The sequence below is a fragment of the Carex rostrata genome, chromosome 32, assembly GCF_964058835.1.
Source record: "Carex rostrata chromosome 32, lpCarRost1.2, whole genome shotgun sequence".
Taxonomy (NCBI): Eukaryota; Viridiplantae; Streptophyta; class Magnoliopsida; order Poales; family Cyperaceae; genus Carex; species Carex rostrata.
In genome coordinates this window covers 962,030-989,179 of record NC_135949.1, presented here as the reverse complement: position 1 = coordinate 989,179, position 27,150 = coordinate 962,030, and the positions used below count along the sequence as shown (strand labels likewise).

The window sequence follows — 27,150 nt, the reverse complement described above, 5'->3', positions numbered from 1 at the left end:
CCAAGCCTTACTCTATATATATATATATAGAGAGAGAGAGAGAGAGAGAGAGAGAGAGAGATAGGCTAATGTGCTTCCATAAGCACTTGGCCCGAAGTGCTGTCACCCCATTTTCGATTTTTCAAAATCCAAACAGTCGATCCGAACCGTTCATCTTGTTCTCCATATTAATATCTGCTTGGAGACCAAATTTTACATTTTTTGGAATTTTTTTGCTATTTATTAAGCCACTTTGAAAATCGCTGATCCAACGGTGAACCCCTGATTTTACTGTTTGGCAAGCCACCGTTGGATCAGCGATTTTCAAAGTGGCTTAATAAATAGCAAAAAAATTCCAAAAAATGTAAAATTTGGTCTCCAAGCAGATATTAATATGGAGAACAAGATAAACGGTTCGGATCGACTGTTTGGATTTTGAAAAATCGAAAATGGGGTGGCAGCACTTCGGGCCAAGTGCTTATGGAAGCACATTAGCCTATCTCTCTCTCTCTCTCTCTCTATATATATATATATATAGGCTGTGGCTAATTTGCTGCCGGCAGCATTTCTGCCGGCGGTGCTGCCGCCCATTTTTCTGTTTTTTGATGTCCAAACAACAAATCCAAACCGTTAGATGTTTAATCTATATTATAATCTACTTGGAGACCAAATTTTACATTTTTTGGAATTTTTTTACTATATATTAAGCTGGTTTGAAAACCGCTGATTTCAATGCTGTAGAAATTTACTGAAATCAGCGGTTTTCAAACCAGCTTAATATATAGTAAAAAAATTTCAAAAAATGTAAAATTTGGTCTCCAGGTAGATTATAATATAGATTAAACATCTAACGGTTTGGATTTGTTGTTTGGACATCACACGGCTAAATATAGCCCCGGCAGCACCTCTGCTGAAATGCTGCCAGTAGCAATTTAGACAAACCCTATATATATATATATATATATAGTTATATGTTTGTATAAAGATGATACGTGATACAATAAAGTTTTGTATTTTATTAAATTTCAGAATACAAATTAGTTGTTTTCATTATTATTTTTTTTCTTATTTGGAAAAATATTTTATCAAAAACACAAATCAAAATGTCAATGACACTTTTTTATCCTTTTATGCGACCCATACCGTATTCGAAAATACGGGTAAGAGTAAAGATTTTTTTTTGTTATCATAACGGATATGGGTATGAAAATGCATCCACCCAACCCGTATCGTACCCGTTGACACCCCTATTTGGAGAGTAAAGATGTTGTTTTACTTTTCGCTCATATCTTCATTTCAAAATTTAAATAATTGATATGAATCTTTTAACGTGATCTCTATATTAAATTGTGCCTGAAAACCAAAATTTTCATTTTTTTTTTTAGATTTTTACTATCTTTTTTTTTTTAAATCACCGTTTTTTCATTTTTTTACTAATTTTTATTTAATAGAAAACACTGATTTTCAAACTTTTAAAAAAATATGAAAAATTCAAACAAATCTAAAATTTAGTCGCCAAACACATTTTAACACAGCCAAACTTTATTTTTATTCCTATCAACTAAAAATTTATTACAATTACAATGCATCACTTTTTTTCTTAGCAACTTTTGGCATTCTAACTGAAACATTCGAATTTAAATATATATTGGGATAGCAAAATTGATAAATCACAAACAAAAGTGTCATATGATATTGCAAAAATTGATAAATTGTTTAAATTCTAATTGTTGCAGGTAAATTTTGTAAACAATTCTATGAGCACTTTTGGATGCCACTATGTTGAATTTGCGGAATAATAACATGAATGATGATTGTGAAATATTATTGCAATCTAAGTATTAAAGTTTTACAGCGAGCTTTTATAGCTACAAGCAAGGATGGATCCAGGATTTTCGCCGGGAGGGTCAAAAATATATCGAATCGGATTTAAATAGCTAATCAGATTTAAACCCATAGCTAATTGGATACTCGATAAAAAAAATAATACTTTAACTTATATTTTCCAATGCTCTGACTTGTAATTTCTAATACTTTAACTTATAATTCTAATTACCAATAATAATTCAAGAAATTTATTTTAATTCTAACACTAAATTTAACCCGAATTACAAATCAAACATCCAGAGGGGACAAAAAATTTATTGGGGGGGGGGGGAGGAGACAAAGTCAATCACAATCAATACCGACAGATCACCACTAAAACTCAAAATCTAGGGGGAGGCGGCTATCTCTCTCTCTGTATAGTGCTGGGTCTGCCCTAACTACAGAAACTAAAACTAACGGTAGCCTAAACAGTTGAGATGTTTTTTTTACTAAAAATGGGAATTATTTATTGAGAAATGTTCTGTACCCCGAGCCATCAAATCCGAGCCCGTCCCCGAACTGGTTTAACTAGGTTTAACCATCCGTTAATGACAATAATTTATTAATTTGCTATTAATTAACAAATTGCTGTTTTAACGCATTCCAGTTTTAATTTGATTGTTTTAAACGTTAGCTTTGTGTTCACACAAAAGCGTGCACACAAAGTTTCAGGTACAGCTAGCTGTACCCTTTTAAACCGTGATTGAGCTTTCGTATTAGGATGCAAGTGCACAACCTTTGTCCGATGGTACAATCAGGTATCGATCCTCAGGGATGGTATAATTCGATTCTAAATTCCTGCAAATCCGAGTTAGGTACTAGAAGTGACAAACTTTGGTTGAATTGGTTTCAATTTCTAAATTCAATAACAAAAGATTGCAAAAGAAAATAAATGTTCGTTTCAGTCAAGTTTAAAATGATGTTTCCAGGGTTTCAGATTTCATCCTCAGCTTTACCTCTCTGGGCCCTCACTCGACTCGCATCATCTCTGATGCGACCCTAGTGATGCGACCCGCATGGTCTCCCATGCGACTCGCATGGCCCTCGAGTGAATGCAGCATTGCATCTGTTTCTGAGTTATTCGATTGTGCAAGGTTCTACTGACCCTACCTACGATTCCTGAGCCTCAACTCTCGTTTATTAGCACCAGAAACCTAGTAAGGAATTGCAATTTCACCTTCTTAGATCTACAACTTTCAACTCTCATTTATTCGTGTTCAATCTAAGTCAATTGATCGGTTTGCTAAAGGTATCCACTATCTTTCAATAAATGGAAATCTCACCTTTCGGTTCAATTGATCTATCTTTTTAGATTTCTAACCTACCTCATGTGCTTGATTAAGTTGCAAGAAGGATCAAATTCAAGAAATTAGAAGAGATGCAAGAAACATTCAACAATAGACAATCAAGATTCAAACAATCAAAATCAAGCAATGAAAGAATAATACTCAATCAATTGATCACAAGAACAACTCAAATTCAAATGCAATACATACAATCAAAGCTTTAGACTACATCAACCCTAGAAACAAGAAAGATCTACTCAAACAACATCATAAAAGAAGAGAGAAGAGAAGAAATCATGATAGAACCCAATGTAGCAATCTAGCAAGGATCTTCCCTTCTTTCTTGATCAACACTCCAATTCTTGAGGATTTGAATCTTCAAATTCGGAACTCCCTCCCTGGTAGCAGGGGTGGTCTATTTATAGACATTTAAAAATGAGTGCTTCAATTCTGGGCCTTAATTGGGCCTTTGCTGTCTGCTCTGGAAGCTCGCGATGTGACCAGCGTCAGGTCTGATGCTACCCGCATCGACTCTGATGAGGGTCGCGTCAGATGTGATGAGGGTCGCGTCAGATGTCTCAGAATTCAGTAACTTCCCTGATTTCGCCCGTTTTCTGCAAAATAAGAATGAAATCGCAGCAGTACCACATTCTATGGATATTCAATGTAAAATACGCGATTTGGTGGTTTAAAACGCAGATTTTGGTACAAGAATTGGTCAGAACAATAGATCAAATATGGAGATATCACTTTGCATGTTTTTGTACTGTGTTTTAATTTCGTGGACAGTTTGTTAGAAACAGTTGTAACCACCAATCCCCGAATTAGTCCCCCAGATTGTTAACGGTCCTCTAATCATTTTCTAACTAATTAAGTACTTTAACTAGTTAAACTAGTTATAAGTACTTTAAAGTACTTTAGTGTACTTTAAAGTACAAGTTATAATGATTAGCTCAGGGACTAGCTCAGGGACTAGCTCGGGGATTGGTTCTAGTTTTAATGATAAATACAAATTTTAATGATGCAAATTAACAGCTTTTGATATTTAATAACTAAAAAAAGAGTTTCCATTTTGAAGCTCCATTTTGTTTCTGTTTTGCTTCGTTTCTTCTCTCTCTATTTTCTTCCTCTTCGTGCTTTCCATTGTTGAGCGATGTTATTTTATACAAAATTTTGACTTCTGACAAAAATGAGTTTAAGTGGGAATTGAAAGATGTGTGAAGAATTATTGTTTCGAAGTAGTAGTTTAATTGTTATTTAATAGATGTTTGCATGCTTATAAATTGTTATTGTTGGGAAAAGTTGTAATTTTGACAACATAAAATAATTGATAAGTCTGCTAAGAATGATTGTTTCGAAGTAGTAGTTTAGTTGTTATTTAATAGATGTTTGCATGCTTATAAATTGTTATTATGGGAAAAGTTGTAATTTTGACAACATAAAATAATTGATAAGTATGCTAAGAATGATTGTTTCGAAGTAGTAGTTTAATTGTTATTTAATAGATGTTTGCATGCTTATAAATTGTTATTGTTGGAAAAAGTTATAATTTTGACAACATAAAATAATTGATAAGTCTGCTAAGAATGATTGTTTCGAAGTAATAGTTTAATTGTTATTTAATAGATGTTTGCATGCTTATAAATTGTTATTGTTGGGAAAAGTTGTAATTTTGACAACATAAAATAATTGATAAGTCTGCTAACAATTGTTATTTCGAAGTAGTAGTTTCATTGTTATTTAATAGAGTTTTACATGCTTAGAAATTGGCATTGTTGGGACAAGTTCTAATTTTATGATTGTTTCGAAGTAGTAGTTTCATTGTTATTTAACAGAGGTCTGCATGCTTAGAAATTGTCATTGTTGGGGTTTTGACTAACATAAAATAATTGATGAGGCTGCTAACAATGATTGTTTTGAATTAGTAATTTCATTGTTATTTAATAGAGGTTTGCATGCTTAGAACTAGTAGTTTTGACTAACATAAAATTCAGAGCTGTAATCATTTTGGTGGGGGACACACTCGGGTATTGGCAGAAATTTAGAGCTTTAAATTTTATGCTCGGGGATGCGTTCGGGTATTAGTTCAAATTTAGAGATGTAAATTTGTGCTCGGGGACACGTTGGGGGATTCGTCGGGGGATTTGTCTTTTTTTTTTTTTAAATAAAATTTAATTTAACTCATATACAATGAAAGTTAAACACTAGAACGTAGTTGATTAAACGCTTTCTTTTACATGTTTAAATTATACGATTATTTCACTGCATTTGGCGCTGCTTTTGTTAACTTTTTGAACAGAGTATTTTTCGCTTCATGCAGCGAAAGGTTATACAATAAAGAAAGATTCATACTGTTATTGCGCTGTATGAAGTAAAACCTGCGTGTTTTGTCGCCGACATTATAGAAAGTTGGAGGACGCGGCGGGTAATTTGTATGGAGTACAATTATCAGCTTCCTTCTTTATTTTTCCTAATCTAAGCCGACGACGATTAATTCTCACGAATCTGATGCTAATTAATTGTTCCTAATCTTCATATTATTTTTAACACACTATGATGTAGATTAGTCTAATTTATTAATTAATTATCAGCGGTGACTTTCTCAACAGAGACACAATTCTATGAGCACTTTTGGGTGCCGCTGAGATGTAGATTCCTCATTCCTGTAATTTCTTAAATTAATTAATTAATATCCTATGAACACCACTACTTTGAATTTAATTAAAATATGGCTCTGTTCTTTTCAGAGACGGATTTGATGGATCTAGGGGTATCTAAACAAATAATTCTTAGTTTATACAAGTTGTATTTTATGTATAATTACAATTGTTTTTAATAAAATTTTATAGTCTGCCTCCCTTATTAATGAAGCATTTGTTTTGATTTATCATCTGCGACGGCTCTTCATTTGGACCTCTGAATGGTGACTGATCTGGTCTGGTTAATTCAGTTTCTGGACCGGTTTGATTCAGTGCATCTCTTGGGACTTCTGAGTTGTGACTGTCATGACCCGGTTGATTCAGTTTCCAGTTTGATTTGATTCAGTGTCTTCTACGATGAAATCTGCCAGCAGAACAACTATGCGCACAGAGAAAACCATCAATATGCTTCTATAATTTTAATCAAGCAAATATGACTAAAATTGTGTCTACATGATGCATATACCACTGTGTATTTTTAGTTTGTTTACAACTGAGTACTTTTCAAGACATTTTCTATCTAATCTTATGTAATAGCTGATTTGTAACTCTTTAAATTAATAAAATCGCCTACGAGTTTTACTGCAAAAAAAAATCGATTTATAAAGCTATTTGGATTTTGGACAGAGAAATTGGTTCTTGCAAATATGATAAAGTATCGGGTGTATTGTGTAATTTTGCCCTTTAATTAATTCTGACCTCTCCATGAGTGGCCCACTACTTCTAGAATCCAGAATTAAAAACAAAACAAATCAAATTAAATCCTGTCCGTTGATCCATCATCTATCTCTTCCCTGCTCACAAAGGCCAACTTCTGTCTTTTCGTTGAATTACAGAGCCACCTGATGCTACAATCCTCTCCATTATTTCAAATAATACAATCGCTTTTCAAGCACTTCCAATTTAAATTTTCATTTAAATCATACTTGAAATATTTTCATCACAAATTGGATTTTAATGAACAATTTAAATCATACTTGATATTTATTCAATGACAAATTGGATTTGCTAGACCGTTGAAATTTATCTGAACTCTTGAATAAATATATATATATATAATTGAAGAAAAGATCAATTCCACCACTTTGAATGGTTATCTTAAGTGCATCTTGTCTCTCTTTTTTTGGATTTGTACTGTGGCAAATAGTGGGGTCCATTACCCCTTTTGTTATTCTTTCCATGAATCTATAGTTGGCATTAGGACCACACAATATTTAAATAATATATAAAGTCTTCTGCTTTATTTAATATCTCTCACTGATCTGAAAACCAAAATTAAAGTAAAATAAGATGAAAAATCTGAAAAGTAATTGTCAAGTGATACCTCCCCTAAGAAAAAGATATATGTAGATCTTTGACTTTTTTTTTTCTTAATTTATAAATAAAAATTTATTTCTAAATGGAAAGAGAAATTCAGAAATAAAAAAGTTAATTTTAAATGGAAAGGAAAGGGTTGGAAGGGAAATTTTCGATAAATAGATCGATCGCACCATTTCATGATATGGTGCGATATAAGAATGGAGCGTTGTCTCACACAACACACCGATTTCTTTGAAAAATGATCACACCGCACAATGGTGGGTGTGAAACCGCTCTCCACTCTTACAACGTACCATTAGTGCAGTGTGATCTATTATTAAAAAATTCCCTATATTTTTCTCTTTTCAAATGGAAATAATTATTTATCTCTAAATAAAAATAATACTTCAAATATTTTGTAAAAATAATAATTCAGATCTATTATTCAAATTTCCCTACACCTTTCTTTTTTCACCATTTGAGTTAAATTATACTGAATTTGTTAATTAAGTTTATGAATATCACTTGCATGAAACATGTAAGAGGAAAGATTATAACAAATTGTAAGAAAATACAAATAAAAAGGTATAAGAGAATTATTTAGATAATGCTTGACAAATTTTATGTAAAGCTATCTTACATTGTAATTTCTTAATTTCGACAAATTATTATCTCCACAATTTTTTCAGTAAAGTTGGAGGTTAAAACCACCCAATTATTTTACTAATAGAATTTTTTATTTGAATTTCGAATCTACGATCATTGTCTTTTACTGCTAGGCTAATTTTTTTTATTGAAACTTATTATATAGTAAAATTTTATTGGAACTTATTATATAGTATGTCTACATGAATGTTTAGACCTAGTTTCTAACCTAGTAGTAATAATAAAAAAATGTTTAGACCCCAAATTGATTAATTTTTTAATACAGTAAGTGTTTACCCCTTAACTGGATCTAACCTAAAAAACAAATCAATAGGAAGATTCTGCAAACAATTGATTAATTTTGGTCATTAATCCCAGCCTGGAAGCTGTCTGAAGATAACATAATTTATCTAATTTAAAGATAAAGCAAGTATTTAATACACAAATGAGCTTATTAGTTGCAAGGTCAATCCAATTAACTAATATAATTTCTTAATAATGTCAACTAATTAATCCAAGGCCTTGCTACCTGTTAGAGATTATATTTTTTTAATGAGCTTTTAAGAGTCCTTCTTTTGCAAGGTTCATGTCAGATAAATTCATTGAAGCCACAGCTGATTTGCACCTATTTCTTCTGTGGTACAGGATCCTGTTCATGATTCGTGTGGTATTTTGGTGATAAAAAATTCAGAAATACATCATTTATTGCATTACAGATTGAGTGTGATATACATATATATTTAAATTTATAGAATCTCATTTTTCAGAATATTTTTAATGTTATTTATGCTTAATTTTAACAAGCCTGCTCTGACATTAGATGCACACAACTATTTACAAAAGAAAATAGCAGATAATCAGTCCTTGATCTAGTAGCAAAAAACAATACCCTCCATGTGAAAGATCGTGAGTTCGAAATCCGAATGGAGGATCCTTTACTGACATTAAATGAAAATTAGTAGGTTAGACCTTCATATTTCTATATAAAAAGGAACGAAAGAAAATAACAATAATGCAATTTTTATTAGTTTTTTCGACATTTATTAAACCATAATGTATATATACTTGTTAAAGATATTTGTACCTCAAATCTTAATTCAACACTTAGCATAAAAAATAGCGATTTGACATAATCTTACAATAATACTTTACTTTCTTACGTTCAACTATTAGTTTTCAGATCTTTCATCATTTCAATTTTAGTAGACCAAGTAAAAGATTATGACAACTTTGCATTAATTTATATCGTTAACTAATAAATTGATAAATTGTTAGAAAGGTTGTCGACTAAAATATTTGATCTCGACAAATGTCAAATTTTCTCATCGTAGTGAAGAATCTCGAAAATCAATATTGGTGCCATAATGAACTTTTTTAAATAATATCTCCATTGCACTAATTATTTTTTTCTGATACCTCTTTAAATGACTTTTGAATTTAACAAATTATATGAGCAACGACAATAGTTATTTCATATTAATTACTAATAAAATTTATTAATATTTTTATTAATTTTATAAAAGATCAATATTTTGATATCTTATTTGAATATAAATCAGCAATCCATTTTCGAATTATATACCCCAATAAACTTATTCCTGTATGGCTGGGACCAAAGTAAGTATTATTAGGCCACACAAATTACTACACAAAAAAACTATAGGAGATCCGAAACTAACTGTTATTTTAGTTTTTAGTTTTTGGTTTTTGGGGGAGCGGTCCACCTGAGATTGCACCCAAAAAATAAAGGAACAATAAAAAAAGGCGGGAAAGGTGGGGTCCAGTAATGTAAGACTGCAAGTGTTTCTTTGCAAAACTACACTACACAAATTTTATTTTCATTTTCTTATTTGCAAAAAAACCCCTACTTTTGGAACTAATTAATTTGTTTTTTACCATTTAAATCAACTCTGATTTAATGCACTGAATGTTTATAGAAATATATTATACTACATAAGTGATTTGCATTTGAATTTGAATTTGTTTTTTTTTGTTAATTCTTTTATCGTATAGGGTAAGGTTTAAAATATCTGCTTGATTGAAATCTATAACTTGAAATGAGAAATGAACAATCAAAATGACTTGACTAATACTTTGCTTCTTATTATTTGTAAAATAAAGCTGTTTTTCTTGTGATACTTTTTGTGGAAAACAAACAAATGTATATAAAGTAGAATTTGCACATGAAATTTTAAATTTTAATATTATTAAAGAAAAAGTACTACGATATTTAATCATTTACATTCTACTATGCTTGAATTAAAAGTTAAAACACTTGTATAAAACGAAGTCATACCCTAGAAATATGAATGAACGATTTCTTGTGAATATTTAGAGCTGATAACTTGAACCCCATCTTTATCTAAAAAAAAATATACAAAAGAAAAATCTTGTAAAATAATTTTTATTGATAAACGAAGAATATTTTTATTTTTCTCACATTCCTATAAAATATTGGAGAATGAACTTTATGAAATTGTCTAAATAACCAAAACATTGAGGGGTTAACTGCAATTGTCTCATGCATTGCATGCTTAACTGAAGGTGTTATTTTGCAAAAATGAAAAGCTTCGTCAATGGAAAAGGAATAGGGAAGCCACGTAAACAGGGAATTAAAAATTCTCATTATGCTTACCACTTAGCACTCTCTCTCTCTCTCTCTCTCTCTCTCTAATGGGAGAAACAAAAATATATACTCTCTCTCTCTTCCTCCCACCATTTCTTCGATTCTCTCGAGGACGATTTTTGCTCGTGCAAAGCTTGCTTCTTTCCTCTTCATCAGAAATTCCACTATAAAGGTACTAACAGATAACCTGATAAAGCCCTTTCAGTTTTCAAATTTCAAGGGATTGATTCGACGATTCTGATTCTGTTTCTTGAACTGGAGATATTTTGTTGATGATATCTGTTTCCAAGTACTACGCTTTTCAATTTTGTATACTACGAAATCTGTGTAATTTCAGTTCTAGCATTCTTATTTCAATCAGGAAACTTTTCCTTTCGTGGAACATTTATATCTTGTTTCGTTTACTATTTTGAATAGAACATTGTATTCATATCTTGATATTTTCCCTGATCAATTCAAACTAAAGACGCGAATTTGGAACTGAAAAATAAATTTGTTGATTATAAATGAATTTTGTGTTGAGTTTACTTTTTTGTTTTGTTGGCTTGCTTTATTGTGAGGTCAATACCAGAGTTATCCTCTCCTCTTTGATTTATTTAAAAATAGTTGGATTGTTTTTCTCTGTTGTGGGATTTGCTGTTGATTGTATTCATGTCATAAGATTTTTGTTTAATAAAGATATTATTATCATTTAATCTGGGTTTGTTTTAATATTAATTGATACCTATATGCAGAGAAATGTAATACTTTTCTGAAGAGATTAGACCATAAAGAACAATCAAATCAAAAGAAAAAAACCCAATCACTTCCATAATATTTTCCCCTTTATTTTACTGATTTCTCGGCTAATCCTTTAGTTGATTAGCTGAGAATTAAATCTGGCCTAACTCGGTACTGGTACCAAAACAGTATAAGCTATGAGTCTTAACCCCTTGATTCTAACAAATTCTCTTCATCATTGAACAGGTATCAAAATTCAAAGCTAACTAGAGAGAGAGAGAGAGAGAGAGAGAGAAGAGAAAAAGGAGAAATTAAAATACATGAACGGCTCAGTTGAGCTCGCTAATTATCTGCCATTTCAAAGATCAAACATGGATCATTTACAAAATACACAATTTTCCGGTCTTATCTCCTCGCCTTTACCGGGGATCACAACCCCAGTTATTCCAGGGAATTGCTATTCTTATTTGCAAAATCCCGGGTCATCTTATACCGAAAGAGAAGCTAGAACCAATTCCATGACGCCTCTAATTAACCTTCCTTTGTGCAACAGCGGAACTCATGCTACCAATTCACTCTTTTCTCCTGGTGTCTACAATCCCAATTATGCCCCTCAGTATAATAACTGGACTGAAGAACCTTTTCAAGGAACTTTGGAGTATGATTTGGAGAATGTAAATTCAGGAAAAATTCAAGATATTTTGAAAAATGGTTCTGATCCTGTATTGAATTCTGATGTCGCTGGATTAATGAATGGAAGCTGGGGACAAATTTTGGATAACATGGTAGTTACCGATTCTCAAGCCCAGGTAATAATTCGATCAATTATTGGGTGATTTATTGTTGAATTGCTTATTTAGATGTAAAACCTGAGAAAATATATAAAGCAGAATATTCACATAATAAAAGAAGAGTAGGATTAAAATGCCTCATTGTTTTCCTGCCTCACATGCTTATCTTTGTTTTCAAAATCCAAATAGTCGATCTGAACCGCTCAACATGATCTCCATATTAAAATGTGTTTAGTGACCAAAATCATTGTTTTTGGATGGTCCAGAATCTCTGGAAAGAATGATTTTATATCCATCTAAAAAATATAGTAAAGAATTTCCAAAAAATATATAAAATTTGGTCTCCAAGCACATTTTAATATGGAGGTCATGTTGAGCTGTTTGGATCGACTTTTTTTTGAACTTCGAAAATAGAAATAAGAATATGAAGCATGATTGGGGCACAAAAATAATGGGGCATTTTAACCCTAACAGACAAGTTAAATCAACTTTGATGTGTTTTACAGGTGGCATACTCGGTAAGCGAAGAGGCCACAGACACTTCTGATCAAAACCAGCAGCTCAGCCTGTGCCATCCCTCCAACTCTAACAGCATAAATGAGATATGTGGTATAGCAAGCCCCTCTTGTTCTTCAAATGCAGCCGTACCAGGTAGGCAGCCACGCATGAGGTGGACCCAAGATCTGCACGAGCGCTTCGTCGAGGCCGTCAGCAAACTCGGTGGAGGCGAAAGTAAGTGTTTCTTTTTTTGAGAACATCTCTACAAAGAACTAGGAAAGTTGTCAATTACTAGTGGCACTAAAAGGTAACTCATGATTGAGCTTTTTTAACAGTGTAAGGAGTTTTTGCAAAATAAGAGAAAGGCAGGGTTTTTTTTGCAATATTCTGTGGTTTTGACCAGTTGTGTTTGGACCAAATCTGGAAATGGCTCCTGATTTTTCCTAGTTGTATTCAAGGATTTCAGTGATATATGTATTGAGTGAGGCTATGGTACTATGCATAGCGCATAACGGTCCGTACTATGGATCGATATCTCAATTTGCAAAGTCTAAATAACTGATTTGAACCGTTCAACGTGATCTTCATATAAAAATGTACTCTTAGATCAAAATTTTACATTTTTTTACTGTTTTTTAAGATAGGTAGAAAATCACTCAATCTAAAAATTCTAGACCATTCAAAAGCAGTGAGTTTCTACCTATCTAAAAAAATTAGTAAAAAATGCAAAATTGTCTGCAAGTATATCTTCATATGGAGATTAGGTTGAACGGTTCAGATCAACTATTTGGACTTTGGAAACGAAAATATTGATCCATAGTACAAACCAATCTGCACTATGCATAGTACCATAGCCTCACTCATTACGTTGGTTTGTTATTGACTTGGTTAACTGTACAGTATACGATAAACACAAACTTCAAACCCAACCAACTTTAAAATTTTCAATTGTGCCTCAACCGAAAGTTGATTATTCTTTTTTATTTTATAAAAAAATGTTACAGAAGCAACTCCAAAAGGTGTACTGAAACTTATGAATGTTGATGGATTGAGCATATACCATGTCAAAAGCCATCTCCAGGTTTTTGTCCATGCTTTCTCTTCCTACAATTGAATTTCTTTTACTTATGAGATAATGGTCTCACACCTCAATTGGTACCGCTCAGTACCGAGACAGTTTCTTTAGGTCTTTCGTTTCCTTTTTAAAGGAAACATTTTTCCTTTTGTTTGTGTTTTGATTGTCACTCTTAAATCCAGTTTTTTTTAGTACCAGTATCTCTGTACTGTCTATTTGTTTACACTAGGTTTTATGATTCTTCTCGGTACGCTATAAGGTTTTATAATGTATATTGCAGAAGTATCGGACAGCTAGATCTACGCCGGAGTTGACACCTGAAGGTTTGCACATAGATTCTATATAATCTATTTTTTTATGTTATCCTTTTCTATGATTTGTTTTTGGCTCCTACTTTAGGTTATGGCAATTTATAAAGTTCTATTACTTTTTCTAAAATTAACAGAGAGAAAGAAGCTCGCTCAACTAGAAGATCTGCCATCTTTTGATCCAGAAAAGTGAGATGATCTGCACTAAAACTTGTGCTTTATTATTATCATTTGTTTTGTAACAAGCAGTATTCATACTATAGTGAAATGTGAGTTGTCCTTGTTAAATTGTTTTATCCTCCAATCGATCTCTCAGTTTCTTTTGTTAGATTTGTGGTTATTCCAAACAGACCAGAAAAAAGTAAATTAATAAATAAATTGATTAAAAAATAATAAAAGGAAGTAAAACAACCAACCATTTAAGGTTTTACATAGAATATGGTCTGACACTTACCGCCTCTCCAGTTCAGTATCAACATTCAGGTTATAAATGTATAGAAAAAACAAACGACTTTCATATCTTAATCTCTTTTTATACATGGAATTATTCTGGCATGTTGTTTTACTTTGCATGTAGAATAACCCACTTACCTCTTTTCTTTTTATCCTCTTTACATAAAAAGAGCAAATGGTATCAATGAAGCACTGCGTGCACAGATGGACGTTCAAAAGAAATTGCATGAACAGCTAGAGGTAATTTTAATCACCTTCATCATAGTTCCTGAAATTTGAATATTTAGTTATATATTCGAAAGGTCATCTGCCTGGATTTATCCTAGAAGCAACAAACACATGCAACTGTTGAATAATTTCATATAAAAATAAAAAAAATGTTGACCTATGTTAAAATGCAACCCGAAAAGTGTGCTTTATTGACATGTAAGATTGCTTTATAATGGTTAATCTATTTTGAAACAAAAATTATATATTTATTGTATTTGCATCAAACACGTCTTATTTGAGATGTTTGCAAAAGGCACCAAACTATCGGCTTTTTGCATGGAAAATTCTTATTTTGCTTTTCGTGTGAACAAATTTGGGGCCTCAACCTAGTAAATTGTTTTCCTAAACTAACATTAGGTTTCAAGTGTATACGAACAATATCTATACATTGTCGTTGCAAATTCTATAAAATATATGAATGTGGTCATCTATTGACTTCAGAAAAGTAAGTTCATGGCTAATTAATTTTCAATTTTTTTATTTGACCTCAACAGCATCAAAGAAAGCTGCAGTTGCAAATGGAAGAGCAATGCAAATACCTCCAGATGATTGTAGAGAAGCAACAACAGAGCATAGATCAACTAACACTCAAGAAATGCTCTGATCATAAGGCGCCGCCTTCCTGCGAAAAATTACTCACCTCTGAAATCGGTTGTGATGAAATAAATCGTACCAATGTATCTGAAGAAATATCCAAACAAGATGGCAAGAAGCATAAAATATCAAAGTCTGATAATACCGTTTGTGGCATCTCTTCGCCAGCTAAGCGGGCAAGAGGTGATTAAAAATTTAATCACTAGTAGTTACATATCAAGGCAGAAAGCACTGACTTTTAATTGTGACATGGTCAATAAATCGGCTTGAAAGAGTTTCTGTGTGTAGAGAATTTTGTAAAAGTACCAAAAAAATAGAAGCCAGGCATCGGCTACAGCTTTAGATATAGAAGAGCTGCTTCTCTGTCATGATATGATGAACTAGCTTTATTCTTTGTGTAATTTATATGCACTCAAAAGGATTCAATTATTCATGACGAATTTCTCTTATCTTCAGTAGATTTATTAGTATTTTATGATAATAATATTCGGTATTTTTGTTTTGTGTAGTGAAAGTAAAATCTAATTACGATGGTTTAAATAGTTTGTCCCAGTATAGATGTTGTTTAATGGACAGCAGAGCTTAGTTTGAAATGTGCGCCTATACATTTATTTAATGGAACCTTCTTTCTTATTTGTACTTATAAAACTGTTTTCAAAATAGATCGTTCCTCAACAGAGGGAGATTGAATAAATAATTGTTTTACAATTTTATATTATGAAGGGCCTAATAGCATAGTTTTTACAAAAAATAATTTTTTTGAAGGACAACTAAAAAAAAAATCAGATTAAGGGTGCTTCGTGCTGACTTAAATATGGGTAAATATATTGTCAGAGCTGATTTGATTTCATACAACGCATCAGTCATGTATTTTTTTTTTTTTTAATTTTGTTTCTATTGATCGTACGTTGCATGAAGTGATAAGCCAAAATTGTATCTATTGAAACCTAGGGTTTGTTATGTAAATTAAGCCAAGTTTTGATTAAATTAGGTTTGATTAGGTTAGAAATGTCTAAAAGTTCAAGTTACTGCCCTAGTTATGTTTATTTTGCAGGTAATCAAGTGCTTGGAGCTTAACGGAGCAAAACGGGTGATCTGTAGCAAGTCAACACGAAATTTGGAGCATCTTTCACATTTATTGCGGACCGAAATGAAGTTATTGCGGGCCGCAACATTATCAGACAGAGCAAGCTTCCAGACAGCATTTTCTGAACCTTTATTGCGGCCCGAAAGGACCTTTATTGCGGCCCGAAAGGACCTTTATTGCGGCCCGCAAGGACCTTTATTGCGGCCCGCAACCAAACAAGTCAGAGCTTTAATTTCTGCACTTTTATTGCGGCCCGCAATTAGGTCGGTTCAGAGCCCGAATTTGCTATTTTTGGTTGGTTATTTCTAGGTTTTAGATGAGGGTATAAATAGAAACTTGTAGAACATATTAAGGACGTTTTTTAGGCAGAATTTTTAGGGTTTCAACAAGGAAGAGCAAGGAAAAGCTAGAAGAGAGAAGAAGGAATAAGAGATCATTGATCAACCGGTTTTATTGTTTTCTTTCCTTTGGAACTCTTTTATTCTTTTGATTTCATTTGTGCTTTAGCCATGACTGGCTAAAGGCTTTTCTAGGGTTGATTAGGGTTGTACTTAAAACTTTTGTTATGATTTAGTTGGTTTTATTTTATATATTCTTGTTCTTTGTTATGATTTATTCTTTATTTTAATTGATTGTGGGGACTTAATCGAAATCACATGAAACCCTAGGATTTGGTATTTGCAATTGAGAAATTGAATATTAGGTCCAGACCATAAGGAATAGGGTATTTGATAGGCTAAGTACCGAGAGGTGACGCGTGTCTTATACGGGCTTTACCTAATAGTTTAGAGAATTGTGCCAAGTACCGAGAGGTGAAAGATAGTTTTCTAGATTTATTGGGACAGTAAGAACTTAATGACTTTAGATTAGAGTAGCCAAGTACCGAGAGGTGACGTTTATTCTAATCGAAAGATGGTATTAATATAGAGATATCCCTTTGTACCTACAACACCCAACTGTGCCTTCATAAATAAAAGAACAAATTTAATAAACCAATTAGTCATAACACTAGTGAATAGGAACCCTAAGAAACCCTAATTTCTCATACTTGTTAAAAACTCATATTTTGCTTTAAGACTTTAGTTTAATTCAATTTAATCACAACCAAACCATCCTAAAAACAAACAAATTCCTTTTATTTTCTTTTACTAAATTAAATTGATTAGGTTAGACTTGAAATTCCGACTTGTCCCTGTGGAGACGATCCCTAAGTACTCCTCGATAAGGTTGTACACTTGCAACCAAATTGAGTGCAATTTAGGATTTATTACTTGTGTAGTAAAAATCACATCATGAAGCTAAACTAATTCTGTCAATATCTTTACCCATAATTAGGGCTGGCAAAAAAATTCGTAGTTCGTGATTCGATTCGAGTTTGATTTGAGTTCGAGTTTAATTTGATTCGAAATTAGTTCGAATTGAAACGAATCAAACCAGGTTCGGTTCGAAATTAATTCAAACCAAATTCAAATTGGGTTTGATTAGATCGAAATGGGTTCGTGAACTTTTATGGTTTGAATCTCATAATAACATCGGCCGTTCATTTACCAGATAAAATTAAAATTCAAGATAGAGAGTCATAATTTTACATAGCTGACGCTCTCTCGCTCTCAAATCTCAATAACCTAATTCTCTCTCCGCCTCTCCCTAACTCGCTCTCCCTCTCTCTCTAAAACCTAGCCGACGCTCTTGGCAGCTGGCCGTCTCTCCGGCCTTCGCTCCTCTCTTCGGCCATCTCTCCTCCGCCTTCTCTCCTTTCGGATTCTCACTTCATTAGATGGTCCGGTCGAGGGTTTAATCGAGTGAGCACTCGAGGTATGATTACTTGTTTTACTGCATATTCCAGTTCTTGTACTTAATCATCTTTTTACAATTATTTGTTGTGATGTATTTTTTCATGAATATTTTTTCAACTTAAAAACACTTCATTTCATACCAGTAAAAGGAAGCCGTGTGAATTTTGTCCCGCGAGAAGAAAATTAATGTATATAGACTACCAGTATAACTAGGGATGCTAAAAGAAAATTAGTTCGTAATTCGATTCGACTTCGATTCGAAAAATGTGTAGTTTGCAATTAATTTGATTCGAAACAAATCAAACCCAGTTCGGTTCGAATCTTATTCAAATTAAACTCAAACTAGGGTAAGTTTGATTCGGTTTGATTCGTTGCCACTGCTACCCATAATTGCCAAACTAGTTCTTTTAATATGTTAAAATTCAAAATCTATTGATCATCTATGGAGTAATTTGCATAGTAAAGCAAAACAATTTAAATTTATTGACACTAAGAATCACAATTCAAATCATATTTTTATAATAGAAACATTGTAAACTATAAACAACATAATTAAAAGTTTTACTTTTAATTTTTTTTGACAACAATATTGGTTATCGATACTGACAATATATATGTTCCCAATGTCACCACCTTTCAATCTATTATTTCTTTATAAATAATATAATGCACCTAATATAATGTCAACAATGAAGTAAACAGGATTGGAAGCTCATGTATCATGTTTTCCTTTCTCATTTCAGGATGCCACTCTAATTTTTTAATGTAACAAACGGTAGCACCTTCAAATGTTTAATGGTACGCAAACACCTTATATACCGTAATAAGCAGATACGTATGAAATATAAATAGCAAACACGAACAAATTACACCTCAAAAGGGCTGTCCTAGCAAAAACATAAATGAGTTGGGACTTTGATTCATGCTACATGACACTTTCAAAACAAAGCACAGTTATCTGCATGTAATGTAACACTAATTCAAAAGGCTTATTCCAATCTGGTGGGTGTATATCAAAATATAACAAGAATACTCAAAAAGAAGAAAAGAAAAGAAGAGAAAAAAACATGTCTGACAGGAGAAAAATTATGAGGGAGTAATTGCCACTCTCCGAGAAAATTTACTTTTAAATAGAAACACTCATAAGAGCATTGCAAGAAAATTATTAACTACGTCAACATCGTGAAACCGAAAAAGATGCCAATTGCGATTAGTTGACGGCATCAATGATCAACTTGCGTGATTTGAGTGGGGACCACTTCATCCTTCTGTAGTATGCTGCTTGAAGGAGAGCTAGTGACAGTACAAAGATCCACTTGAATCCCATCTGAAAAATAAACAGTAAAACTTGAAATTCAGAAATGCAATAAACAAAAATGACTGGTGCTGAACAAGTACTGGCTGTACACAAATGCAAGGTGGAGTTATTTTAATATAATTATAGAAAGATAAGAAATATTTACAAGTTTTCTCTCTTCCATTTCAGGTTCAGCTGCCCAGGACAGGAAGGTCACGACATCTTTGCCCATCTGAAAATTAAACAAAATTAATGTTTAAATTCATTAAATTTCAGAAGAAGCCAGCCATGAATTAATCATTTCTACATGTAAAACAACGCATCCTGTATCACACTAGAAACCATGAGGAACATCCCCCATCCCATCAGTTCATGTGTTAGCTTGAAAACCAACCCAATTTACCCCTAGTTTATCACCATTATATCTTCAAGAATGGGTGTAAATTCCAAAAGTTGCAACAGAGAAAAATTCCTTTACTATACCAAGATACTTATTAAATTTAATGTTAAAACACATTTTGGTATCGATTTTGTTAAAGGGATTATGTTACCTGAGCTTCAGTTGCGGGAACACCATCTTCATACTCAACAGAACCATCAATAAGCATTTTGGGCATAGCAATGGCACCACCAGGGAAATACGGATTGTAGTGGAGACCATCACGAATCTATTACATTTCAAATTATTTAATTAGAAATATTTAATTAAAAAAGAAAGAAAGAGGCAACTTCTTATATTACATCTACAGTACATTACATAAGAAAGAATAGGAAGAATCCATAAGCAGCGTTTAATTTGAGGCATGTACAGCACTTCTTGCAGTATTTCAATAGATAATTTTTTTTTTCTCAAAAACTGATCTATATACTGAACAAAATACATTTACAAATCGGGGAAAAAACAAATTCAAATAATGTAACCTCACTATCTCACACTATCAATGTTTTTAGGGCAAAAACGTAAATATATACTTACACTGACACCAGCAGGAGGTTCATGGTACCCAGTCAGAAGAGCAAAAACATAGTTCTGTCCATTGTGCCTTGCCTGAATAAAATTATGAGAAAATCAATATCAAATGAAAACAAAAATATCATATACAAAAATGACAACTCTCTTTCCCAAGTGATCTTTTTCCAATGTTTGATATATTACTTTAGTCAGCTTTTGCTCCTTGTTACCATACCAGTAATAGCAGATAACTACGATACCAGCAATTCGTTTGCAACTGTAACCTCCTAGGGGTACCATCATAAAAACACCATATGAAGACCACTCACATGTACCCAGCAAAATAAGACAGACCGTAACTCCCCCCCCTCCCCAACCAAAAAAAAAAAAAATTGGTATGCATTGTACATCAGTGACAGAGATATTTTTCACTGATGTGGGATATGGTGCTTTGGGAAGTAAAGAGGCTGGTTCAAACAGTCGATCCGAACCATTCACATGATCTCCATATTAAAATGTACTTGGAGACCAAATTTTATAATTTTTTAGAAACTTTAACTATTTTCTAGAATCTTTTGTGGACCATAAAAAAAACAGTGATTTTCAAAAACTAAAAAAAAAAATGTATGTTGAACTGTTCAGATCGACTCTTTGGACTTTGAAATCACAAAATATGGGCGGGAAGTAAAACAGGGTGCTTACTTCCCAAAGCATGGTAGCCCCCACTTCTTTTTCACTTTGCAAGTTATACATGATGCTTTCTACGAAGCAAAACAGTACCATTCTGAAAAAGAGATTGTTAAAACAGTACCTTAGTAATGAGGCTGAGATCAGGAGGATAGGCACCGCCATTAGCGAACCTAGCAGCCTGCTCATTTGCGTAAGGCTGAGGGAAACGGTCGCTAAGCTTACCGGGTCGGGTATACATCTCTCCCTCATCATTCGGCCCGTCTTCCACCTCAATCTCAGCAGCCATGGCCTTGCACTCCTCCTCAGTGTAGGCCACACCTACCAGGTCTCTGTATGAGATCAGAGACATTGAGTGGCATGAGGCACACACCTGCTGGTACACCTGATGGCCACGCCGGATCCTGGAAATTTTGCAAAAAACTAATTAGATGTTGGAATATCAATCTTTCTGCATGAACTCTTTCGATGTAATTTTGTAATACAAAAACCTTGCCATGAACCTGCTTAGAAAAAGAATTATGCCGACTATCAAGCCAGTTTGGTGTATGCGAATTTGATATTAAACTTTGATGTCGGCTTTGATATTTAAGTTAAGATTCACATCAAATAGCGCTTGATTTATGAACTAAACTAACACGGATATGTGAATTTGAGTGAACTGTGATAAGACAGTTTCCCATCTCTCTCTTTCTCTTCTGTTTTTCTTCAAGATAAGTAATTACTATCACTTTGCATGAATATCAAGGGAACTCACTGAGTTTCATTCCCTAACACACATAAAAAATGAACCCTTAGCCTGCTATTAAATCAGAGTATCCTTCTGTAATCAGTACTTTCAGTTTATATGCCAGGCTAAGAAACTTCAGAAACACAAAAACGAAAACAACATGGTCAAAAGCTAGGGGAAGTAATAAATTTCAATTCAGTCAAAGTATGAGCTCTTTAATTCACTTCAAAAATTGAAAATGATATAAGCTTCAGTTAGCCCATAAGCTTCAATTAAGCACATAAAAGGAGAAAAACCCTATAACAGAACCAGGCAAAACTACAACTAGCATCATACTGAGTGGTGTATGAGGGTTTTGACGATACATGGTATACTGCTTGGTCTCAATGATTTGATAAATGATAATGGAAGACTTACGAAGCATGATCATAGGAGCTAAGAATTCCCTCATGGGGCCAGGGGTAGTTGGGGCAGTCAAGGCCATGCTCTGCCTCGTCAGCAGAAGCCACTGTGGTGAAACTGAATAAACCAGTGACACCAGCTCCGAGCAATGCTAGTGCTCTAAAAGACTTGTTCCCAATTGTCTCCTGCTCCTGCTTGAGTGCAACAGCTGGGACCAAAAGCGGTGACTACAAAAAATTCAAAATTAAATCAGTTAAAGATTTGTTAAAAGGAGATTTTATTGATTACCTGTAATAAAATTCTCATAAAAAAGGTGTTTTTCTTAACTTCTACAAGAATCACATTTCATAACAGGACACTGTTAAAATTTTAGAAAATCATTTTTCAAAGAGGGTTTCATTTAGCTCTAGTTGAATATCTTCAGATTAATTAAAAATAATTAAAATAAAAAAGAGGCAATTTCGTCAGTAGAACAGAATAATTCTTACAAATGACTGAAACAGAGGCTTCTTCTTCAGAAGCTGATGGATCGCTCTTCCTGCCATTTCACACAATAATCTACCAAAAAACCAAAAATTACAAGCACATTATCTTATCTTGAAATTTAGAGAAGCACAACTAATAGAAGCTAAACGAATGCCTATTCACCTACGACTTCTATACGCATGTCAAAACCTCAGATTAAACAATGAAAGAAACAAAATTAAGAGCAAGAGATCTAAGAGTAAGCTTCGGATCTACCTGTGGAGACAATCAGATATCTGCGCTGAGCTCTGTTCGATTCACACGATCGAAACTACTACAGGAGTAGTCGATTGATCGAGGGACTGGCTAGGGTTTGCTAAAGCGAGAGGAGGAGAGGAGAGGATAGGAGAGGAGAGGAGAGGAGAGGAGAGGAGAGCGGATCGGCCCAAGGGAAGACGCCAAGACGGATTATGAGAGTCTATTTGGGAGAAGAGTTTTGGTTGATTATAGTATTCTGTCACACCACTTGTATAGTCCATTATGTAACGAATGATAATTTTTGTTTTTAATGACTCGCTACGCAATATTTTTGTAAGAATTAGGAGTAGAGTAAGTGCAGGTTCCAAATGGTTAGGATTACATCGAACCTAAATAGTGTGGCTCTGGCAGTGCCACAATAGACTGTGGCCTTAAATGTGATTATAATTGATGTTTCCCTTGATGGAGACAAAATTGGGCCTGACCAATTTACGGGCTTTGTAACAAGGGCAAATTATTACTTTATTTATGGACTTTTCTGTCATTTTACTTGAATCGGGAGAGATCTGATTAGGAGTGTTCATTGGATCCGTTTTATCCGGTTTTGAACCAAACGGTTCAACTTTTTCGATTTAATATTTGGTTCGGTTTGGTTTGAACAGAACAAACCGAAATAAAACTTTAGTTCGATTCGGTTGCAATGCTAAATCGATTCGGTTCAGTTCTATTTTTGAAACCGAATTATAACTTTGGTTTGTCTAATTCGATTCGGTTTCAACCGAACCGAACCGATGAACACCCCTAGATCTGATGAACATCAAACTAAATTTGGATGCCCGGTCGAAGCCTTCGGTCCACATCAAGATTCCGACCGAAGATGTTCAAGTCACATCAAGATTTGTGCTAATGATTTTAAAATTTGTTCAGATTTAAGTGTTCACCAATTTTGACACAGATATCATTTACTTTCCCAAAAATTAAGTTATTTACTCCACATTTGTTGGGTGTTGCTACTCGCTTGCTATATATAATTTTTCTTTCATAAAAAAAACCTGGTATTTAAATTTATCTAATCGTATCTAAATGTAAATGAACCCATTTATCTATATTATCTCCATTTAAACAAAAAAAATCATTAGTATAACACTTGATATATAGTTTTGTATCCGCAATAATTTATTTCGGAATCATTATAGCTAATATAGGAAGTTAGGAACCAATCGTGATCTCTTGATAATAAACATAGGTCTAATATCGGAATCAATCATGATCTCCACAAAGAAAAAGAAAAAGAAAAATTGGAATCCATAATTAATAGCCCCTTGAAATGGGATAAATATATTGATAGCTAACGTTGCTTTGATTTTATGCAGTGTACGAATAAATAGAGTTAATATCATTGTCAATATTTTTTAACTTTTGAAATGCTTGTATTTATAAATACATGTGCCTCTTCCTTGAACGGATGAAACAAGGATAAAGAGAATTAAAACAAGAAAAGCTGGATCGAGAGATTTAAGCCAACCCATTCTTGCATAATATTTTCACTGTGTACATTTTATAATCTCCTCTTATATCCCGGCTCATTTTTATGCGTTTATATAGATAACATATAAGAATGAACAAATCTTTTTAAAGATATGCTTTGACGTATAGGTAACATTGTTAGATTATTAATCTAATGTTGGATTAATATGTAAAATAATTATGTATTGTATATTGTCAATTTTATGCTCAATTAAAAGTGATCATTTGAGATTTATGATTTATTGAGCAATAATGTGTCATATAGGTAGCCAAGGAATTCCTTAGGCTATATATACATATTTGATCCCCAAAATACAAGACAAGTCCTGAATTCATTTCTCATTATCCCATTAGATGAAAGGAGTAATGGGTCATGTTTGGTTGTGGAGTAAATCATCTACTTTACCTTTAAGGAGCCAAACGAGAAGTAAATTTGAAGAAGTAAGATGGAGTAACATTTCAGTTAATCCGGATTAAGTTACTCCACTTGTGGATTCCGCAATTAGAGTAACACAATGTTATAATTTTTTCTCTCTTCATGAGCTTACTCTACAAAACTCTAATCAATCTCCAACCAAACATGATTATTTTAATCTATCTTAGCATGGAGTAAGAAATTTAATTCAGATTAACTAGTCCCCTATTAGTCACCGTTAATTAGTCCCCTATTAGTCCCCCCTAACAACCTAACTGTTCATACATAACTCTCTTTCCTTTTTTGTTCCCCCACGTGGCCACCTACTTTTAAAAGAAATTGACTAGGTTCCCAGTTCAATCTCCTCTTAAAAAGAAAAATAAATAAATAATTCAACATAGCTCAAAATCCATTCTGTTTTTCTCCTCTACTGCTTGACACCAGCTACCCACGCCGATGATTGCGATGGCGGCGAAAATCTGCTCGCCTCACTCATCAGCCGCCACCTTACTCTCCACCGATCTACGCCGCCGTGACGATTCTTCTCTTCCTTACCCTTTCCGGTCTGGCTCCTGCGCGGCCTGGTCTCCGTCGTCATCACAACCTTGTAAATTGAGCACCCACGACGAGGCAAAGCATCCTTTAAAAGAGATTATTATTTCTCCTTAACTTGTTGTAAATTTGGCTTATATTTAAGAGGCTCAATTAATTGTATTTTCTTTCAAATTTTTTTTTTTTTTTTTTTGCTTAATGGTAGAGCTGCCTCGTCAGATGCATCAGCCGTCCTGTTAGGATTTTGCGGGTCTGATTTGTGTCAGATCTGAAGTTTCGATCTGATTTAGTAATCTAAATCAAAGAGGAATACAGTGGTTAGAATTATCAGATTTAGTATTTATCAACTTAGTGATAATGGATTTGAGATATGAACAGGTCCAGCCTTGTCAGTTTGGTTCTGTGTTTCTAATAAATCAAACAATGCTTTTTGTTTGATGCTAATTTTAATTTATAATATATTTTACAATATAAATATAACTATAACTAGTATGAATACTTTTCAGATTACTTGTTAATACCATCAAACTCTAAAAATAAATTTATAACAAAATGCATTCATCTAATAATATTTAATAAAAATACTTTGTGCAACACAACTATTCATATATCAATGCACATGTGTAAATATTTTCCATATTACATATTAATACAATTAGTGTCATTTGTAAAAAAAATACTTTACAACATAACAATTAATACTTTACTGCATACGTATGAATACTTGACATTTTATATATTAATATTTGACATTTTAGAGATAAATACTTGACATTTTAAAAATGAATAAGTATGAATACTTGACAATTTACATATGAATACTTGACGTTTTAGAGATAAATAATTCATTATGGATCTCATTTTAAAGAAAAAATTACATAGAAGACGTTCGTGGTTTTAAATTCACAAAATTTCTCACAGATCGTCAGAAATATTGGCGATACTAAACGGAGAAAAAAAAAACTCCATATAAGAACGTGTAAAAGATGGATGTGTGATGAGAAAGATGAAAGAAAATTGATGCCCATTTTTTTTAGAAATACTTAGTATATCACGCATGAATACATGCATTTTAGAGATGAATACTTGAAATTTTAGATATAATTACTTCATCATTGATCTCATTTGAAAAAGAAAATTACGTAGAACACGTTCGTGATGTTAGATTTATAAAATTACTCACAGATCATTAGAAATATTGACAAGATTAAATAGAGAAAAAAAAACTCACTTCTAAAAACATGTAAAAGATGGATGTGTGAATAGAGAGAAAATAAAGTTGATGTCCAATTTTTTTTTAAATACTTGTTGTATTAGGTATGAATACTTAATATATTATATAGTAATACTTGCGCATATAAATATATACATGCGCGCGCCAGATGTAATTTTTTTTTAAATATAAGTGGCACCCCAAGTAGTTAGTAGTCCGTATTATACTTTACACATTAGTTAGTCAGAGGATGTTTAGGGGACTCTAATAAAAACGTATTTTTATAACATATTTTATAATATAAATATTCCTATACATTTGTATAGGTATGAATACTTCAAGATTATTAACATGTAAATGTACCATCAATCTCCAAAAATAATTTGTAACAAAATACGTCTCTAACAATATATTGATATAATTTACTCTACAACGTAAATATCTGCACATCAATGCACAGGTGTCAACACTTTTCGTATTACATATTAATACAATCAAGCGCTAATCAGAGTCCTCTGTAAAAAAATGTTAACTTACGATACTTCACAACGTAACAATTCATACGTAAATTATAAGTATTAATACTTTCTTCAGTACCTATCAATACATTCAAGCACCAAATTGATTAACTGATTTAAGTTACGTTACACCTAACAATTC

At 32.8% G+C, this 27,150-nt stretch overlaps 2 protein-coding genes across 2 annotated transcripts; one reads left to right on the top strand and one right to left on the bottom strand.

The window, feature by feature from the left end:
- Positions 1 to 10,442: 10,442 nt before the first annotated feature.
- Positions 10,443 to 15,567, top strand: LOC144548156 (protein PHOSPHATE STARVATION RESPONSE 1-like). Its single transcript, XM_078296862.1, has 8 exons — positions 10,443 to 10,572; positions 11,367 to 11,929; positions 12,418 to 12,643; positions 13,414 to 13,490; positions 13,765 to 13,807; positions 13,930 to 13,981; positions 14,416 to 14,485; positions 15,010 to 15,567. Exons 2-8 carry the CDS (start codon positions 11,441 to 11,443, stop codon positions 15,298 to 15,300), a joined length of 1,248 nt encoding a protein of 415 aa, XP_078152988.1. The 5' UTR covers positions 10,443 to 10,572; positions 11,367 to 11,440; the 3' UTR covers positions 15,301 to 15,567.
- A 3,395-nt stretch (positions 15,568 to 18,962) lies between these two features.
- Positions 18,963 to 23,192, bottom strand: LOC144547913 (cytochrome c1-2, heme protein, mitochondrial). The gene is made up of 8 exons (XM_078296599.1): positions 22,802 to 23,192; positions 22,549 to 22,618; positions 22,076 to 22,287; positions 21,053 to 21,332; positions 20,266 to 20,337; positions 19,841 to 19,957; positions 19,456 to 19,521; positions 18,963 to 19,319 (listed from the first exon to the last, which is right to left on the bottom strand). Exons 2-8 carry the CDS (start codon positions 22,603 to 22,605, stop codon positions 19,203 to 19,205), a joined length of 921 nt encoding a protein of 306 aa, XP_078152725.1. The 5' UTR covers positions 22,606 to 22,618; positions 22,802 to 23,192; the 3' UTR covers positions 18,963 to 19,202.
- Positions 23,193 to 27,150: the final 3,958 nt, after the last annotated feature.